Source organism: Aphelocoma coerulescens, chromosome 21, assembly GCF_041296385.1.
Source record: "Aphelocoma coerulescens isolate FSJ_1873_10779 chromosome 21, UR_Acoe_1.0, whole genome shotgun sequence".
Classification (NCBI taxonomy): Eukaryota; Metazoa; Chordata; class Aves; order Passeriformes; family Corvidae; genus Aphelocoma; species Aphelocoma coerulescens.
The window spans coordinates 382,362-401,815 of NC_091034.1; the positions used below are offsets into that span (position 1 = coordinate 382,362).

Genomic DNA, 19,454 nt, shown 5'->3' on the forward strand with positions numbered 1-19,454 from the left:
ACCTTACTCTGTCCCCGCAGGTTTTCCAGGACCTGTGAGAGTCTGGGAGGCGGCGGGTACCGCTGCACCGCCTGCGAGCCAGGCTACACTGGGCAGTACTGCGAGCGGTGAGGCTGCTGGGACCCCAAAACGTGCCCCAAACACCCACCCCATGGGCTCACCCCATATACCCACCCTGCTATACCTGCCCTGATGGGTTCACTGCCATATACCCACCCCAAAACCCCACCCCATGGGCTCACCCCCATATACCCACCCCAAAACCCCACCCCATGGGCTCACCCCCATATACCCACCCCAAAACCCCACCGTGATTGAGTCACCCGTATGTACCTATCCCCAAAACCCACCTCCACTGCCTCACCCCCATATATCCACCCACATATACCCCCCCCAATGTACTCCTGCAATACCCACCCAATGCGCTCACCCCGATGAGCTCACCCCGATATACACGTCCTACAGAGCATGTGTGCTCACCCCGACATACACACCCCAAATGCTCACCCCAGTTTATGCACCCCAGTACACCCACCCTGATATACTCACCCTGATGGCCTTTCCCATACAGACCCACCCCAAAGTGCTCCCCAATATACCCACCCCGATATAGCCACCCCAATGTTCTCCTGCTACACCGACCCTGATGTACTCACCTCTATGAGCTCACCCCAGATTTTGCATCCTAAAGGGCTCAGCCTGACATATGCACCCCAATACACACTGCACCTACCCTGATGGCCTCACCCCAATAGAGACACCCCAAAGTGCCCCCCCCTTATACCCGCCCTGATACAGTCACCACCCCACTATACCCATCCTGATGTACTCACCCTGATGTGCTCACCCCAATATACTCACCCTGTGTACCCCAATATACCCCCCATACACACCCCAATGCACCCACCCTACGTACCCCAATATACTCCCCATACACACCCCAATATACCCACCTTAGATACCCCAATATACCCCCCATACACACCCCAATGCACCCACCCTACGTACCCCAATATACTCCCCATATACACCCCAATATACCCACCTTAGGTAGCCCAATATGCTCACACCCTAATGCCCCCCCGCCAGCCCACCCACCCCAATATACTTCCTCCCATTTGCACCCCACTGCGCCCCCACAAACGCAGTGCCCCCATTTCTCCCTGCAGCTGCGCCCCGGGGTACAGGGGTGACCCCACGGTGCGGGGCCAGGGCTGTGTCCCCGCGGGGCCCCCGCCCGCGCTGGCCGTGCGCGTGCACCCCGTGCGCACCGCGGTGCCGCAGGGCAGCGCCGTCACCCTGCGCTGCCAGGCCACTGGGGACCCCCCGCTCTACTACCACTGGGTGCGAGAGGACGGGCGGCCCCTCCCCGAGGGCGCCCAGAGCCGCCGACAAGGTACTGGGGGGCTCCGGGGGGGATGTCAGGGTGTCCTCAAGGCGTGGGGTGTCACCTGCGTGTCCCCCCAGGCGAGGAGCTGCACTTCCCCAGCATCCAGCCCTCTGAAGCCGGCGTCTACGTCTGCTCCTGCCGCAACCTCCGGCACAGCAACGCCAGCCGCGCCGAGGTCATCGTCACCGGTAGGTCGTTGTCACCGAGAGGGGGACACGCACAGAGGGGAGGCAGGAGCGGGGCTCACCCCTCTCTGTGGTGGCCCAGAGACCCCTGAGAAGCCCATCACTGTCACCGTGGAGGAGAAGCGAGTGCAGAGGGTGCAGCCTGGCGCCGATGTCACCTTCGTCTGCACCGCCAAGAGCAAGGTGAGGGGAAGGGGGCACAGCAGCAGGGCTGCGGGGCCGTTCAGGGACATTCAGGGTGTGGAGATGCCCCTGGGTGCCCACCCAATCCTACCGAGCAAAGGACACCCAAGGATGTCCTCACAGGGATATCCAGAGCACGGGAACAGCTGTGCCCATATGGACTCCCCCAAGCCCCCTTGGGCCCCTACACAGCTCTGTGGGACATCCCTGGGTACCCACCCCTCCCCCGTGGGTGCACAGCCAGACATGTGCCCCTCCATGTGCCCATCCCAGTGGCCTCAGGCCTCCCCACCTCTGTCCCCCCCAGTCTCCCGCCTACACCCTGGTGTGGACACGGCAGAACCATGGGACGCTGCCGGCAGGCGCCGTGGACTTCAACGGGATCCTGACGCTGCGCGGGGTGCGGCCCCAGGACGCCGGGGTCTATGTCTGCACCGGCTCCAACATGCTGGACATGGACCAGGGCACCGCCACGCTCTACGTCCAGGGTGAGCCCTGATGCTGTGGCTCACCCCGTGGTGATGGGAAACACCAGGGTGATGGGCACATTCACTGCCCAGACACCAGGGTGATGGGCACAGCAGGGCCGGGGCACCGGTGTGGTGGTCGCACTTGGCCCCCAGAGGCTGGGTTTGATGGGCACGTTGCTGTGTGGATGTCAATGCCCAGAGGCCAGGGTGATGGGTGCATCCAATGCCTGGATACCAGGGGGATGGGTTTGCATGGTGCCCAGTCCTTCAGGTGATGGCCACGCTCACCTCCCTGGCTCTGCAGTGATGGGCACGTGCGGTGCCCAGGTGCTGGGGTGATGGGCACATGGAATGCCCAAACGCTGGAGTGGTGGGCACACTTGGTGCCTGGACACTGGGGCAGTGGGCAGGTCTGATGTCCAAATGCCAAGGTGATGGGTGGGTTTGGTGCCTGGACACTGGGGTGATGGGCACACTTCCCTGAGACCCACCCCCTCCTGCAGCTGCCTCGAAGACTCAGATGTTCTACGGGCCCGTTGAGTTCATGGAGGGGCACAGACCGGGTAAGTCACCAGGGGAGGGTTCCTGGGGGTCCGCACGCTCCCCCCACCCGCTGCATGCTGGGGCTCCACGCACACCCTGCTGCTGGCTGTGCCACGCCGCCCCACTTCCCACTGCCCCACTGCCTGGGGACAGCACTGGGGGGGCCTGGTGAGCCCTAAACCCCCCCGGGTCTCACCGCAGCCGGCACCGCCGCCGCCCCCACCGCCACCGTGGAGCCGGCGCAGCTGAGTGTGGCACCGGGGCAGCCGGCCGAGTTCCACTGCGTGGTCACCGGCAGCCCCCAGCCCACCCTTGAGTGGCTCGGTAGGTGCCCACTGGGGACGGGGGAACACCGGGACCGGGCGAGGGGACACAGCGAGCGAGGGTGATGCCGGACCGTGTCCCTGCAGGTGCGCTGCCACCGCGGGCCGTGGTTCAGGGTGGGACGCTGCGTTTCGGCGCTGTCGAGCCCGCCGACGAGGGGCACTATGAGTGCCGGGCACGGAGCAGCGCCGGGCAGCACATGGCACGCGCCTTCCTCCACGTGCAAGGTGAGCGGCAGCACCATCGTCCCTGTCGCCCCCTGTCCACATCATCCCCATCATTTCCATCATCCCCATCACCCCGATCATTGCCATCTCTGCTGTCATGTACATCACCCCTATTGTCTCCATTGTCCCTGTCACCCCTCTTGCTCCCATCATCACCCATCATCTCTGTCACTCTGCATCATCCCCATTGTCCATCTCCATTGTCTCCATGGTCTGCAACATCCCTGTCATTCTCATCATCCCTGTAACCCTCATCACCCCTGTCACCTCCCGTTGTCCATCCACTTCATCCCCATTGTCCCCATAATCTCATCATCACCACCGTTGTCTCTGTCACCTCCAATACCCATCATCTTCATTGCCCCATCATCCCTGTCACTCTCATTGTCCCCATTGTTCTCTTCTTCCCCTTCATTCCCCGTTGCCCCCTCAGCTCCATTGTCCCGTCATCCCCCATCATTCCCTTGTTCCCATCACCCTTACCATCCTTGCCATCTGCATCATCTCCATCATCTCTGTACACCCCATTGCCCCCATCACTCCCATCGTCTCTATCATCCCCATCATCCCATTGTCCCCATCATCCTCATCATCTCCATCACCCTCATTGTCCCCCATCTCCTCCAGCACCTCCATCATCCCATGGTCCCCTTCACCCTCATCGTCTGCATCACTCATGTCAGCCCCATTGTCCCCACCCCCATTGTCCCCGCCCCCCCATTGCCCCCAGCACTGCCCTGATCCCCCTCCCCACAGGTGCGGGCACCCCCCAGGTGCAGGTGAGCCCGGAGCGGACGGAGGTGCAGGAGGGCTCCACGGTGCGGCTCTACTGCCGGGTCTCGGGGTCCCCCACTGCCACCATCACCTGGGAAAAGCAGGGGGGCACCCTGCCACCACAGGTGAGTGGGGCACTGGCACCAGTGGGTGCTCCGGGGGGTGTGGGTGCACCACAGGTGCCACTGACACCCACCCTCATGCCACAGTCCCGCACCGAGCACGGTGACATCGCCACGCTGGTCATCCCCGCTGTGACGGTGGCCGATGGTGGCATCTACCTCTGTGTGGGCACCAGCGCTGTTGGCACGGCCCGCGCCGCTATCGAGGTGGCCGTGGTGCCAGGTGAGGAGGGTGGGGGACACCAGCGGTGTTCAGGGGTGGTTTTGGGGGGCCTACAACCCTCCCATGCGCCCCCTTTTGCTTCCCGCAGGGGTGGCACCACCTGTCCGCATCGAGTCCTCATCCCCATCCGTCACTGAGGGACAGACCCTGGACCTGGACTGTGTGGTGGCAGGGCCCAGCTCTGCCACCGTGACATGGTACAAGCGTGGGGGCTCCCTGCCCGCTGGCCACCAGGTAGGGCAAAGCAGGGTGGGCAGCACCCCAAACGCTGCCCTGTCCCCTGCTGTGTGACACCAAACATGTCCCCACCTGCAGGTTTCAGGGTCCCGGCTCCGTGTCCCCCATGTCACGGCAGCTGATTCAGGGGAGTACGTGTGCCGGGCAAGCTTGGGGACCACTGCCCGGGAGGCGTCTGTCATTGTCACCGTCGTGGCTGCATCCGGCTCATCCTATGGTGAGACTGAGCTCAGCAGCACCAGAGGGGACGTGCTGGTTCCCAACGGGTGGTCACAGCTCTGTCCTCCCCTGCAGGACCACCAGCTTCAGGTGTCCCTGTCCGGATCGAGGCATCCTCGTCCACCGTGGCCGAGGGACAAACCCTGGACCTCAACTGCATCGTGGCCGGGCAGGGACAGGCCACTGTCACCTGGTACAAGCGCGGGGGGTCCCTCCCAGCCAAGCACCAGGTAGGGGACGCAGAGGGGGACGATGCGAAGGGAGGCTGGGGTTGATGCACAGCCCTGTGCGAGCCCAGGTGGCTCTGGTGACCCTTGTGTCCCCTCCCCACAGGTGTCCGGCTCCCGGCTGCGGCTGCTGCAGGTGACAGCGGCCGATTCGGGCGAGTACGTGTGCCGGGTGACCAGCGGGGCCACCACCAAGGAGAGCGCGGTCATGGTGACCATCCAACCCAGCAGTGCCGGTGCCTACTGTGAGTGGGGACAGGGGATGGCAGTGCCAGCAGGGGCTCCTCATGTGTCACAGCACTGAGCCGTGGCTCAGGTGCCCATACTGGCGAGACCTTGCTGTGGTCACTGGTGTCACCCTCCTGTCTCGGTCCCCAGCCCCGGGCAACACGACCCCCCTGCGCATCGACTCCCCATCCTCTGCCGTGGTCGAGGGACAGACCTTGGACCTCAACTGTGTCATCGCCAGCCCCACACAAGCCACTGTCACCTGGTACAAGCGTGGGGGAACCCTCCCAGCCAAGCACCAGGTAGGGGACACGGAGCAGGGATGTCCCCAAAGGGGGTGGATGCAGTTGACCCACAGCTGTGGGCAACCTGGGTGGCCCATGCAAATGCAGATGGTCCCATGGAAGCCCGGGTGGCCCCTTATAGGCCCAGGTGACCCCATACAAGAGCAGGAAACCCCATGCAAGCCCTGGTGGCCCATGCAAGGTTAGGTGGCCTACGGAAGCCCATGTAGCTCATATGTTGCAAGTCCAAATAGCCCATGCAAGGTCAGGTGGCCCCATACAAGTCCTGGTGGCCCATGCAAGCCCTGGTGGTCCCATTCAAGCCCACGTGACCCCATGGAAGCCCAACTGGCCCCAGTGACCCCCATGTCCCCTCCCCACAGGTGTCCGGCTCCCGGCTGCGGCTGCTGCGGGTGACAGCGGCCGACTCAGGCGAGTACGTGTGCCGGGTGACCAGCGGGGCCACCACCAAGGAAACCTCCATCATGGTGACCATCCAGCCCAGCAGTGCTGGTGCCTACTGTGAGTGGGGACAGGGAACACGGGATGTTACCCACGGGGGGGGTGACACTGCTCCCAGTGTCCCTGGGAGGGTCACACATGGTGGTGGTCACAGTGTCTAACCCATCTTGGTCCCCAGCCCCGAGCAGCACGACCCCACTGCGCATTGAGTCCTCGTCCCTGTCATCCCCTGTGACCGAGGGACAGACCCTGGACCTCAACTGTGTCATTGCCAGCCCCGCACAAGCCACTGTCACCTGGTACAAGCGCGGGGGAACCCTCCCAGCCAAGCACCAGGTAGGGGACACGGAGCAGGGATGTCACCAAGCGGGACGGATGGGAATGACACACAGCTGTGGGCAAGACCAGGTGGCCCATGCAAGTCCTGGGGACCCCATACAAGGTTGGCTGGCCCTGGGCAGGCCCAGGTGGCCCCATGACTATGGAACCCCGAGTGATCCCAGGGAAGACCAAGTGACCCCAAGGAAGCCCAAATGACCCCACATAAGCCCAGGTGGCTCATGCAAGCCCAAAGTGACCCTGTGCAAGCTCAAGTGGCCTTGTGCAATCCCAGATGACCCCTTGCCAGAGCTGATGGCCTCAGTGACCCCCATGTCCCCTCCCCACAGGTGTCCGGCTCCCGGCTGCGGCTGCTGCATGTGACAGCGGCCGACTCGGGCGAGTACGTGTGCCGGGTGACCAGCGGGGCCACCACCAAGGAGATCTCCATCATGGTGACCATCCAACCCAGCAGTGCCAGTACCTACCGTGAGTGGGGACAGCAGGAGGTGACTGAGGACTGGGGGACAGTGCCACCGTCCTTGGGGTGACCCTCCTGTCTCTGTCTCCAGCCGCTGGTGTCACCCCTCCAGTGCGCATTGAGTCTTCGTCCTCCTCCGTGGCCGAGGGACAGACCCTGGACCTCAACTGCATCGTGGCCGGGCAGGGACAGGCCACTGTCACCTGGTACAGGCGCGGGGGGTCCCTCCCAGCCAAGCACCAGGTAGGGGACACAGAGGAGCATTTTGGGATGGAAAAGGGATTTTTGGTGGTGTTGAGGGGTATATGTCCCCATTCTCATGTGTGTCACCCCTCCAGGTGTCGGGCACCCGCCTACGCATCCCCCAGGTGACAGCGGCCGATTCGGGCGAGTACGTGTGCCGGGTGACATCGGGCAGTGTCACACATGAGACATCCCTCATCGTCACCATCCAGACTGGTGCTGGCTCCTCTTACGGTACTGGGATGGGTGAGAGGTGACATAGGGGCGTGGTGAGGACACAGTGGTGACCCTGCTGACCCTATTGCCACCCCCAGCTGTTGGTGTCACGCCACCAGTGAGGATCGAGACCTCCTCTGCTGCTGTCACCGAGGGACAGACATTGGACCTCAACTGCATGGTGGCAGGACAGGGTCATCCTCATGTCACCTGGTACCGGCGCGGGGGGGCTCTGCCACCAAACAGCCAGGTGGGACATGGGGGAGGTGGCTTTGCCCTGCAGGCCACAACCCTGCATCAGGTAGTGATGTGTCCTCAACTTGTCACCTCCCCAGGTGTCAGGGACCCGCTTGCGCCTTGCCCAAGTGGCAGTGGCCGATTCGGGAGAGTACGTGTGCCGGGTGACCCTGGGGACCATCACCCAGGAGGCATCTGTCATTGTCACTGTGCCCAGCAGCGCCGACACCTATTACAGTGAGTGTGAGAGAGAGGAGAGCGCTTGGGGACAATCGAGTGTCGCCTTGGTGATAAACGTGCCCTTTCCCTGTCCTCCCCCAGCCTCTGGCATCTCCCAGCCCCTCCGCATCGAGTCCTTGTCCTCGGCCATCGCCGAGGGACAGACCCTGGACCTCAACTGCGTGGTGGCAGGGTCAGGCCCCACCACTGTGACGTGGTACAAACGTGGTGGCTCCCTGCCCATTGGCCACCAGGTAGGGGACAGGGGAGGGTCCCCCTGAATTTGTCCCATCCCCTGCTCTACGATGATGACTTGTCCCCTAATTGTCCCCTCCAGGTGTCAGGCACCCGCCTGCGCATCCCCCAGGTGACAGCAGCCGACTCAGGGGAGTACGTGTGCCGGGTGACGTCAGGCGGCATCACGCAGGAGACGTCCCTCATCGTCACCATCGATGACGGAGCCAACCCATCCCACTGTGAGTGCCACCCTCCGGGGGACAGGTCCCCACTGGTGTCAGGGACCACTGGGGCCGTTCACCCTCAACCGTGCCCATGCAGCCGCCGGCGTCACGCCACCCATCCACATCGAGTCCTCGGCATCCTCTGTCACCGAGGGACAGACCCTGGACCTGGACTGTGTGGTGGCCGGCCAGGGACAGGCCACCATCACGTGGTACAAGCGTGGTGGGGCCCTCCCAGCCAAGCACCAGGTAGGTGGGGACACCGGTGGGGTGGGGGACGGTGGTGGCTGTGCATGGCTGGGTGATGCCACCACCTTCTGTCATGACGTCCTCAGATTTCAGGGTCCCGGCTGCGGCTGTCGCAGCTCTCGGTGGCCGATTCGGGAGAGTACGTGTGCCGGGCTGACACGGGCAGCGTTGCCCGCGAGGCCACTGTCTTTGTCACTGTCACCTCCCGTGACAGCTCCAGCTACCGTGAGTGCGGCCACGGGGTGAGGGAGGATGCTGAGGGGAAATAGGGGATGTGAGTGACCTCGTGGCCTCTCTGTCCCTTTGTCCCCACAGGTCTGCAGAGCCCCATCATCTCCATCGACCCACACAGCATGGCAGTGGCACCGGGTGAGGATGCCACCTTCAAGTGCCGCGTCCACGATGGCGCGCGGCCTGTCAACATCACTTGGCGGATGGGGCCTGGCCAACACCTCCAAGGTATGGTGGTCCCCAGGGTGGCCCTGGCATGGTCCCCAGGGTGGCCCTGGTGCTGATGGCTCCTCCTTGCCCAGACAATGTGAAGATCAGCGCCAACGGCTCAGTCATCTCCATCACTGGTGCCCACGTGGGCAACCAGGGTGCTTACCACTGCGTGGCCTCCAACCGCTTCGGCGTCGCCAGCAGCGTCGTCAACCTTGTGGTGCAAGGTATGAGGTGGCCAGCGTGGCCCTGTCCCTGTCTCCAGATGCTCCAGCTGTCTCCAGGGCATTGGTGTCCCCATCCCCATGTTCTCCGTGTGCTCCAGATGCCCTCAGGGTGGTCTCCCTGTCACCATGCTGGTGTCCTCCACGTTATCCAGATACCACTGGAGCAATGGTGTCCCTATCCCCATCTCCTCTCTATGCTTCAAGTTCTCCTGGAGTGGTGGTGCCCATGTCCCTGTGCTGGTGCCCTTCATGGGGCCGCAGGAGTTGTGATGTCCCCATCCCCCATGCTGATGTCCTCCATAGGCTTTGGATGCTCCTGAGATGTTGTGTCCCCATCCCCACCCTCATGCTCATTTCTTCCCATGCTCCCGATGCTCCCAAGGTGATGGGTGTCCCTGTGTCCAGGCCAACATCCTTCATGGTGGTGTCCCAATCCCCACCCCAATGTCTTCCTCCTTCTCCAGGTGCCCCCACAGTGTCAGTGATGCCACCAGGCCCCGTGACAGTGAAGGAGGGCAAATCCCTGAGCCTGGAGTGCCTGGGCCGGGGCGAGCCACGGCCGCTGGTGCGCTGGAGCCGGCTGGGCTCCCGGCAGAAGGTGGAGCACCAGACACTGCTGCACATGGACAGCCAGGCCATCCTGCAGGTGAGGGAGCACCCAGGGGCACCATGGGGCACCGGGCAGTGCCTGGTGCTCATCCCCACCCTGTCCCCCCCCAGCTGTCGCCGGCCAAGCCGGAGCACGCCGGGACCTACGTGTGCACAGCGCACAGTGCCCTGGGCTCGGCCCAGGCACGGGTGGACGTCAGCGTGGAGTCAGCGCAGCGGCACCCCGGGGCCCCCGAGGTCACTGCACCATCTACCGTCACCGTGGTGGCCGGGGACACGGCCACACTGCACTGCATGGCCAGAGGTATGGGGAGCCTGGAGGACCATGGTGGAGAAGGGGTGTCCTGAGCAGTACCCGACACCTCGGTGATGGGCATGGTGTGGTCATAGGTGACCCAGCGCCCCGGATTGAGTGGTCGAAGCTGCGGGCACCCCTGCCCTGGCAGCACCGCGTGGTGAACGGTAGCCTGGTCATCCCTCGTGCCGCGCAGCAGGACTCGGGCCAGTACATCTGCAATGCCACCAGCCCCGTCGGTTCCACCGAAGTCTTCGTCACCCTCGATGTGGAGAGTAAGGAGGGGACAGCGGGGGGCTGGGGTGCCCCTGGGTTCCTGCTGCCACCTCTCCTGTGGCCATCACCTGTCCTTCCTCTGCATGTGGCCGCCTCCATTGCCACTCCCACCCTTACATGCAGCCCTTCCTCGCGGGACCATCCTCGCTCCATCCCAGCACTCATCCTCCTCCTCTCAAGCTCCATCACCAGCCCTTCCCGTGGATGTGTCCACCTGCTTGTCCCATCCCTGTGCATGTCCATCTCCACTTCTGCTCTCTCATCCGCCATTTATCCATCCACCATGGATCCATCCATGGCTCATCCATCCCAGCTCAAACCCATCTCTTTATCTCTGCTCATATCTCTCCTTCCACCTCTTCCTCATGGATCCATCCATCTCATTCATCCCAGCATACACCCATCTCTTCATCTCCTTACTCTTGCATCCCTTTCTTTCTTGTGGATTCACCACCCATCACTCATCCATCACAGCTCACATCCATCTCTCCATCTCTGCTCACACCTGTCTGTCTTTTCCTTGTGGATTCATCAATCCCAGCACACACCCACCTCCCCATCTCCTTGCTCTTCCATCAATCTCATCCTTGTGAATTCACCGCTCTCTCATCCATCCCAGCTCGCATCCATCTCTCCATCTCCTCTCACACCCCTCCATCCATCCCTTCCTGGTGGATTCATCCACTGCTCACCCACTCCAACTGACATTCCTCTCTCCGGTTCCTCTCACACCCCTCCATGCATCTCATCCTTGTGCATCCACCCATCTCTGGTCCATCCCAGGACATGCCATCTCTCCATCTCCTCTCACACCGTTCCATCCATTCCTTCCTTGTGCATCATCCATCTCATCCATCCCAGCACACACCCAACTCGCCACCTGCTCTCACATTCTGCCATCCACCCCCACACCTACCTCTTCCTTGTGGATTCATCCATCACTCACCCATCCCCGCTCACATCCATCTCTCCATCTCCTCTCACACCTTTTCCATCCATCCCTTCCTTGTACATCCATCCATGTGATTCATCCCAGCATACACTCGTCTCTCAATCTCCTCTCAAACTTATCCCTCCACCTCTTCCTGGTACACTCATCCATCATTCAATCTTTCCAGCTCACATCCAGCTCTGCATTTCCTGACTCCTGCATCCCCCTTCTCCCTGTGCATCATCCATCTCAGCACACACCCAACTGGCCATCTCCTCTCAAACTCTCCAATCATCCATCCATCCATCCATCCATCCATCCATCCATCCATCCATCCATCCATCCATCTCTTCCTTCCTGGTAGATTCATCTGTCAGTCCTGGCCATCCCAGACATCCATATCTCCATCTCCTCTTACATTCCTCTATCCACCCCTTCCTCGTAGATCCATCCAACTCTCATCCATCCCAACACACGCCCATCTCCATCACACCCTACCCGCCCCCACCAACACCCTCCTTGCCCCGCTGACCCATTCCTGGCCCTGTCCCGACTGATGGTTCCACCCGTCCCACAGCACCTCCGTACGCCACCATCCTCCCGGAGGACACGGCGGTGCGGGCGGGTGATGCGCTGCAGGTGCAGTGCCTGGCCCACGGCACTCCCCCGCTGCACTACACCTGGGACAAGGTGAATGGCAGCCTCTCGGCACGTGCGGCCCACCGCGCCGGCCTCCTCCGCCTCAGCCCCGCGGCCGCCGCCGACGCCGGCACCTACCGCTGCGTCGTCACCAACCGCGTCGGCACCGCCGAGGCCTTTGCCCGTGTGGCTGTTCATGGTGAGCCCATCCCCGGCCCGGGTACCATGGGTGCTCCACACTGGGTGGTGGCAGTGCCGCCGGGTGCCCTCAGAGCTCTGCGTCCCACCCAGGCGATCCCGGTGCTGACGGGTACCACTGGGGCTCCGCATCCCGCCTGGGTGGTGCCGTTGGGTACCACTGGGAGTCTGCACCCCACCCAGGTTATCCTGGTGTTATCCTGGATACCACCGGGGCTCTGCATCCCCCATGGGTGATGCAAGTGCCGCTGGGTACCACTGGGGCTCTGCATCCCTTCCAGGTGATGCTGGTGAAGGTGGGGGCATCGCTGGCGGTCCCTTGGTGGTGCAGGTGACACCAGGGAGCCTCGTCAAGGGGGTGGGTGGCACCGCCGAATTCGCCTGCTCTGTCTCTGGGGACTCCCGTGCCCGTGTGGAGTGGCTGAAGGAAGGTGGGGAGCTGCCCCCCACCCACAGCGTGCGGGACGGGGTGCTGCGGTAAGGAGGAACGCAGGACAGGGAAGTGGGACCCCCACCCTGGCCCCCCGTGGGGTCTCTCACCCCAGTGGTGTCCCCGCAGGATGCCGGAGCTGGCGGCGGGGGCGCAGGGCGTGTACGTGTGCCGGGCCAGCGCCCCGGGCGGGCAGGCGGAGGACAGGGCCACCCTCACTGTCCAGGGTAGGAGTGTCACCCTGGCACCAGGGGACACGGGCACCCCCTGACCTGTCCCCCACTAACAAGGGCACCCCGGGACCCCCATGTCCCCACACCGAGGGGTTCCCCAGCACCTTCCATTTCCCTACACTCACAGGTACCCAGATACCCCAACCGCCCATGGTGACCCCAAATCTCTCCTCAAGCCAGCAGACACCCCAATACCTCCCACCCTTCCCCATGCCTGTGGACACCCCAACACAATCAATCTCTCCCCACCCCTACAGCCACCCCAGTGCCCCTATCTCTTCCCACACCCATGTCCACCCTCGTACCCCCCATGTCTCCCCATGTTCACAAGGACTCCAACACCTCTGACCTCTCCCCCTTCCCACAGCCACCCGAATTGTCCCACATCCCTCAGGAACCCCATTTTTCCCTATCTTCCACTCCGGTGCCAGACCGTGGTGCCTCCCTGTGCCGGGGGCTCACCCCAGAACCCCACTGTCCCCCCAAGCTCTCCCCAGGGCCCTGATCAACATCCGGACCGCGGTGCAGACGGTGCTGGCAGGGACAACAGTGGAGCTGGAGTGCCTGGGCTTGGGGGAACCCCGTCCCCATGTCACCTGGAGCAAAGTAGGGGGCCGCATCCGCCCCGGGGTGCTGGTCCGCGCTGGCACCCTCACCATCGAGCAGGTGGAGCGGGTGGACGCCGGGCAGTACCGCTGCACCGCCACCAATGCTGTGGGCACCGTCCAGTCCCACGTCATCCTCCACGTGCAAGGTGAGCACGGGGACACGGAGGTGGGGACACACACCGTGTGCCCACAGGGTGGTTACACCTCTGTGCATCCCCAGCCGCTCCTCAAATCACTGGGCAGCCGGAGGTGAAGGAGGTGTCCATCGGATCCGCGGCCGTTTTGCCGTGCTTGGCATCCGGCTTCCCAGTGCCAGAGATCACCTGGAGCAAGGTGCGATGGAGGGATGGAGGGTGGGGGTGGCAGGGGCTGTGGGGGTTGCCTGTGGGTGCTGAACCCCCCCCTCTGCTGTGCCACAGCTGGAGGGGGAGCTGCCAGCAGGTGCCAGGGTGCAGGGGAACGTGCTGACGCTGCCAGCCGTGCGCCCCGAGGATGCCGGCGTCTACACCTGCGTGGCCGCCAACCACCGCGGGCAGCAGACAGCTTACTACGTGCTGAAGGTGCAAGGTGAGGACAGACAGACGGACGGACAGATGGATGCACGGGAGCGGGGGGTGATGTGCCCCACCCCTTCTGACCCCCCCATCCCTGCAGAGCATGTGGTCCCCTATTTCGGGCAGTCGCCCCGCTCCTTCCTCCCCCTGCCCACCATCAAAGACGCCTACAAGAGGTTTGAGATCCTCATCACCTTCCGACCTGATGCTGCCGATGGTGAGCCTGTGTCCCTCACGTGTCCTCTGTGTCCCCCTTCATGCCCCCTCCAGCATTTCCCCCTCCCTTCCCTGCCTTCATGCTCCCCTCCCTTCATCCTCCCCTTGCCCTCCTTTACCTCCCATTCTCTGTTCATCTGAGAGCCTCCAATTTATGGGGGGTTTCTCCTCCATTCTGGGAGGATTTTGGGGTTCCCTAGGACGTGTCCCTCACCTCAGGATGGGGACTGTCCCACCTGATCCCCTGTCACCCCTCAGGGCTTCTCCTCTACAACGGGCAGCGGAAAAACAGTGGTGCTGACTTCATCTCCTTTGGGTTGGTGGGTGGACGCCCCGAATTTAGGTGAGACCTATGAGAAGGTGCTATGGGAGAGGTGGGAGATGGGCACCAGCAATCACCCACACCCCTCGTACCCCCAAAAAATCAGGTTTGATGCTGGCTCGGGCATGGCCACCATCCGTCACCCCACAGCACTGCGGCTGGGTGAGTTCCACACCGTGCGGCTGCTCCGCAACCTCACCTGGGGCTCGCTGGGCCTGGACGGGCACCCCGCAGTCAACGGCACCTCCCAGGTATCAGCTTGGGGGGCTGTGGGGTGGGGTCAGGGTGCTGGAGGTGGTGCCCACCCTCTTGTGTCTGCAGGGGAAGTTTCAAGGGCTGGATCTGAACGAGGAGCTGTACCTGGGCGGGTACCCTGACATTGGCGCTGTGGCAAAGACGGGGCTCAGCCGGGGTTTCATGGGTGAGTGGTGGGTTCTGGGGGGCACCGGGGTGAGGGGACACCGGGCGTCCTGTGACAGTTCTGCCCATCTGCACCACCCTGCAGGCTGCGTGCGCCAGCTCCGCATCCAAGGGGAGGAGGTGGCCTTTGGGGACATGGACCTGCAAGCACACGGTGTCACCAATTGTCCCACCTGCCAGGACCGGCCATGCCAGGTGAGGATGGAGGGGAGGAGGTGATGCCCACCCATCCCTGCCCACCGCTGACACCCATGTCACCCCTCACCCAGAATGGCGGCGTGTGCCAGGATGACAAGAGCGGCACCTATGTCTGCCGATGTCCCCATGGCTTCACTGGCAGCAACTGCGAGTACTCGCAGGCTTTGCACTGTCACCCAGGTAGGTGACACCTCTCCCTCCATGGGGACGTCATCCCAGGGCCCCTCCGGGATGGGTGCTCATGGCTTGTCACCCCACAGAGGCATGTGGGCCTGATGCCACCTGCGTCAACCGGCTGGACGGGCAGGGCTACACCTGCCGCTGCCACCTGGGCAAGACTGGGGAGAGGTGCACCGAGGGTGAGCGACTCAGGGACACATCTGGCACCATCCTGGGACATGGGAACGGGGTGGGGACTGCCCCAGGGAAATGGGTACATGGCTGGGACCACCCTGGGGACATGGGGATGGAGATGGAAATGGAAAACGGAGATGGGGATGAGGATGGAGATGGGGATGGGTATGGATACCACCTTGGGGACACTGGCACAGAGATCAGGACCAGCCTGGAAAGTTGGGCACCATGGGGATGGAGGCTGCGGTCCCCTCCTGGGGTTGAAGGTTGGGTCTCACCATGGGGCTGGACATGAGGCCCCACTGTGGGGATGGAGGCTGGGGATGGATGATGGGGTCCCATCATGGGGATAAAGGTTGGGGATGGACGGAGGGATGGATGGACAGAGGGATGGATAGATGTTGTTCCACCCTGGGGATGAAGGCTGTGGATGGATGTTGGGGTCCTGCTCTGAGGATGGAGCTGGAGGTCCCACCCTGAGGATGGGGGGTCCCACACTGGGCACTGACTGGGATGTGCAGGTGAGGTGGTGAACGTGCCGTCCTTCGATGAGGAGGGAGCCTTCGTCTCATACCCGCCCCTCACCAACGTGCACCACGAGCTGCGGCTGGAGGTCGAGTTCCTGCCGCTGGCACCTGATGGGCTCCTGCTCTTCAGCGCCGGCAAAGCCGCCCCTGTCGAGGACTTTGTGGCCTTGGCCATGATCGGTGGCCACCTCGAGTTCCGCTACGAGCTGGGCTCAGGTGGGTGGCACAGGGACAGGGGGCACTGCAGAGGGGTGGCACTGGGGACCCCAGGAGTAAGGGGGTGACACGGTGTTACCAGGGTTCACTGGCATCAGAGGAGTCCCTGAGCCACAGTGAGGTCCCCTGGCACCACTGGAGTCCCCAAGTGTCACTGGGATCCCTGGGAGTCATCCTGGTCCCCAAGCATTGCTGGGATCCCCTGGCACCAGCAGGGTCCCTTGGCCTCACTGGGGTCCCCAGGTGTTGCTAGGGTCCCTGGACATCAGTGGGGTCCCCTGGTGTCCCCAGGGGTCCCTGGGCATTCTTCAGGTCCCCGTGGCATCTTTGAAGTACCGTGGTGTCACTGGGGTCCCCTGGTATCACATCCCTAGAGTCCCCCACCATCCCCTGGGTCCCCAGGCACTGCCAGTGTCCCCAAGCACCACTGTCACACCACTGGGGTCCCCTGACATCACTTATATCCCCAGTTGTTCCTTTGACCTCACTGAGGTCCCCAAGTATCACTGTGGTCCCTTGGCCACATTGGGGTCCACAAGTGTCACTGGGATCTTCTGGCACCACTGGGGTCCCCAGGCATGACCCTGCTACCTTGACTTCCTTGAGGTCCCCAGGTCCTGCCCAGAGTCCCTTGTCACCACTGGGGTCCTCAAGCATCACCAGGGTCCCCAAGCATCACCCAGGCCTCATCTCAGGTCCCTGCACATCCCTGGTTGTCCCCCGGCATCCCCCCATGACACCACCCCCGTCCCCACAGGCCCAGCAGTGCTGCGGAGCGCAGAGCCGGTGGCCCTGGGCCAGTGGCACTGGGTGACAGCTGAGCGGGTGCACAAGGATGGGACGCTGGTGGTGGACGATGCTGCCCCGGTGAAGCGCTCCTCGCCCGGCAAGAGCCAGGGGCTCAACCTGCGCAGCCCCCTGTACCTGGGGGGCACCGAGCCCCCCCTGCGCCCCCCCACCAACGCCTCCTTCCGCGGCTGCATCGGAGAGGTGAGACCCCCTTGTGTTCCCTCGGAGGGGAGGTGATGCCCCTCAGGTGGGGAGGTGACTCCCCCATACTGGTGATCCCCTTGCTGGGGAGGGAGGTGACCCCCACTGATGTCCCCTTGTTGGGGGATGACCCCTCTTGGTGTCCCCTTGGTTGGGAGGGGACCCTGTTGCTGGGGAGGGGACTTCCCTTCACATCCCCTTGTTGGAGCTCCCTCACTCGGTTGGTGACCCCCGGCCTTGGTGTCTGACCCTTGGTGGGGAGTGACCCTCTTGGCTGGGGGGTGGTGCCATTGGTGTCCCCTTGTTGATGTCCCCTCGTTGGAGAGGTGACCCTCCCTGGTGTCCCCTTGGCGGGGGGTGACCCCCTTGGTGTCCCGGTCGGGAAGTGACCCCGCTGGCAGGGAGGTGACGGCTGGGCGGTGTCCCCGCAGGTGTCCATCAGCGGGAAGCGCCTGGAGCTGCGGGAGCGGTTCCTGCGCAGCCGGGGGGTGCGGCCCTGCGGCCACCGCGCCCCGTGCCGGCCGGGGACCCGCGGTGAGAGCGGGGTCAGGGCTGGGGGAGTGGGGGGGGGGGTGCTGGGGCGTTTGCACGCCTGTGTGCACTGTGTGCACGTTTGTACATGTGTGCATGTGGGCAGTGCATGTGTGTTAGCAGGTGTGCATGTGCTGCGTGTGTGCACTGCGTGTGGGCCGCACGTGTGCCGTGTGCCTGTGTGCACTGCCTGTGCATGTGCTGCATGTGTGTGCACTGTGTGTGCATTTGTGTGTGTGCACTGCATGTGATGTGTGGGCTGTGCATGCATTTGTGCAGTGTGTGTGTGTGCACTGTGCGTGTGAGCACGCGTTGCACATTCTTGTGTGGGCACATGCTGTGCGTGTGTGTGCACTGTGCACGTGTGTGTGTGCTGTACCTGTGTGTGCATGCTGTACCTGTGTGTGTGTGCTGCGTGTGCTGTACCTGTGTGTGTGCTGCCTGTGTTCCCTGCACACACCCGTGCCACGTGCACACACAGCTCACACACATTCCCTGCACGCACCCGTGCCACGTGCACACACAGCTCACACACATTCCCTGCACACACCTGTGCCCCGTGTGCCCTGTGGGGGCCGTGCCCGTGTGGGCCGTGCACACTCACCTGTCACCCCCTGGTGACCATGTCCCGCTGTCCCCAGGCCCGCGCTGCGAGGAGGAGGAGGAGGAGGAGGAGGCCAAGGGCTGTCACCCCTCACGGCCCTGCTTGCACGGTGGCTCCTGTGTCCATGGCTCCTGCCGCTGCCCCCCCGGATACAGCGGGGCCCGCTGCCAGCACCGTGAGGGGACAATGCAGGGACGGGGGGACACCTTGGGAACACAGGGAGCAGGCAGGGACACTGCCAGCACAGTGAGGGGGGAGCACATGGAGGGGCAAGGGGGGACACCTTGGGACACTTGAAGACACAGAGGGGCACCTCAGGTCACTGGGGGATGGGGGTGACAAAGGAAAGGCATGGGGACACCCAGGGACACAAGGGACACACACACTTGGGGATACTTGGAAATACCTGGGGACATTTTGAGACAGCTTGGGACATGTGGGGACATGGGGGGAAACTTGGGAACATGGGAGGAGGTACTTAGGGACACTTGAAGGACACTTGCAGACATGGGTGGGACACACCTGGGGACACCTGGAGACCCTTGGGGATCGACTGAGGACACAGAGGGACACCTGAGGACACAGAGAGACACCTGGGGCCATGGCAGGGACACACGCTCGGGGAATACTTGGGAATACCTGGGAATAATTGAAGCCACCTGGGGACATGGGGGGACTGCTGGGGACACGGTTGAGGATATACCCTTGGGGAATACTTGGGGATACCGGGGAACAACTGGAGACACCTGGGGACATGGTGGGGGGATACATGCCCCCCCTTTCCCCCCTCTTCTCCCGCAGGCTCGGCGCTGGCAGAGCTGGAGCAGGACTGGCAGGAGGGCAGCGGGGGTGGCGGTGGGTCCCTGCACGTATTTCCCCTTTTTCCCCCCAAAATGCGGGTGGAGCCCCCTCCTCCCATCCCCCCCTGACCCCCATCTTCCCCCAGACGCTCCTGGGCAGTTCAGTGCTGCGTTCCAGGACGGATCCTACCTGGCCCTTCCCGGGCACCTCTTCCCTCGCGGGTGAGTGACACAGCACACCCCGGGTGGGTGCTGCACCCCCCCCATGGCACCACCCCCTTTTTGGGGTGCTGCACCCCCCCCCCCCACGACA

At 63.3% G+C, this 19,454-nt stretch overlaps 1 protein-coding gene across 1 annotated transcript in view; it reads left to right on the top strand.

The window, feature by feature from the left end:
* The window catches only part of HSPG2 (heparan sulfate proteoglycan 2), a 40,766-nt gene that overhangs the window by 19,747 nt on the left and 1,565 nt on the right, over positions 1-19,454 (top strand). The window contains exons 39-88 of the mRNA XM_069034771.1: positions 21-107; positions 1,170-1,396; positions 1,468-1,578; positions 1,658-1,758; positions 2,066-2,246; positions 2,732-2,791; positions 2,973-3,095; positions 3,182-3,322; positions 4,079-4,221; positions 4,306-4,441; positions 4,530-4,675; positions 4,757-4,895; positions 4,973-5,127; positions 5,231-5,369; positions 5,503-5,654; positions 6,020-6,158; positions 6,277-6,434; positions 6,767-6,905; positions 6,989-7,140; positions 7,236-7,374; positions 7,455-7,606; positions 7,692-7,830; positions 7,915-8,066; positions 8,150-8,288; positions 8,371-8,522; positions 8,609-8,747; positions 8,838-8,981; positions 9,056-9,190; positions 9,655-9,836; positions 9,911-10,103; positions 10,190-10,369; positions 11,879-12,139; positions 12,420-12,615; positions 12,698-12,795; positions 13,289-13,555; positions 13,630-13,742; positions 13,829-13,976; positions 14,064-14,180; positions 14,438-14,522; positions 14,608-14,752; positions 14,823-14,922; positions 15,007-15,116; positions 15,191-15,299; positions 15,380-15,478; positions 15,995-16,216; positions 16,974-17,206; positions 17,638-17,740; positions 18,379-18,516; positions 19,143-19,196; positions 19,288-19,363. Coding sequence (XP_068890872.1) covers positions 21-107; positions 1,170-1,396; positions 1,468-1,578; positions 1,658-1,758; positions 2,066-2,246; positions 2,732-2,791; positions 2,973-3,095; positions 3,182-3,322; positions 4,079-4,221; positions 4,306-4,441; positions 4,530-4,675; positions 4,757-4,895; positions 4,973-5,127; positions 5,231-5,369; positions 5,503-5,654; positions 6,020-6,158; positions 6,277-6,434; positions 6,767-6,905; positions 6,989-7,140; positions 7,236-7,374; positions 7,455-7,606; positions 7,692-7,830; positions 7,915-8,066; positions 8,150-8,288; positions 8,371-8,522; positions 8,609-8,747; positions 8,838-8,981; positions 9,056-9,190; positions 9,655-9,836; positions 9,911-10,103; positions 10,190-10,369; positions 11,879-12,139; positions 12,420-12,615; positions 12,698-12,795; positions 13,289-13,555; positions 13,630-13,742; positions 13,829-13,976; positions 14,064-14,180; positions 14,438-14,522; positions 14,608-14,752; positions 14,823-14,922; positions 15,007-15,116; positions 15,191-15,299; positions 15,380-15,478; positions 15,995-16,216; positions 16,974-17,206; positions 17,638-17,740; positions 18,379-18,516; positions 19,143-19,196; positions 19,288-19,363 — 7,149 coding nt within the window. The remainder of the gene's footprint in view (positions 1-20; positions 108-1,169; positions 1,397-1,467; positions 1,579-1,657; positions 1,759-2,065; positions 2,247-2,731; positions 2,792-2,972; positions 3,096-3,181; positions 3,323-4,078; positions 4,222-4,305; positions 4,442-4,529; positions 4,676-4,756; positions 4,896-4,972; positions 5,128-5,230; positions 5,370-5,502; positions 5,655-6,019; positions 6,159-6,276; positions 6,435-6,766; positions 6,906-6,988; positions 7,141-7,235; positions 7,375-7,454; positions 7,607-7,691; positions 7,831-7,914; positions 8,067-8,149; positions 8,289-8,370; positions 8,523-8,608; positions 8,748-8,837; positions 8,982-9,055; positions 9,191-9,654; positions 9,837-9,910; positions 10,104-10,189; positions 10,370-11,878; positions 12,140-12,419; positions 12,616-12,697; positions 12,796-13,288; positions 13,556-13,629; positions 13,743-13,828; positions 13,977-14,063; positions 14,181-14,437; positions 14,523-14,607; positions 14,753-14,822; positions 14,923-15,006; positions 15,117-15,190; positions 15,300-15,379; positions 15,479-15,994; positions 16,217-16,973; positions 17,207-17,637; positions 17,741-18,378; positions 18,517-19,142; positions 19,197-19,287; positions 19,364-19,454) is intronic.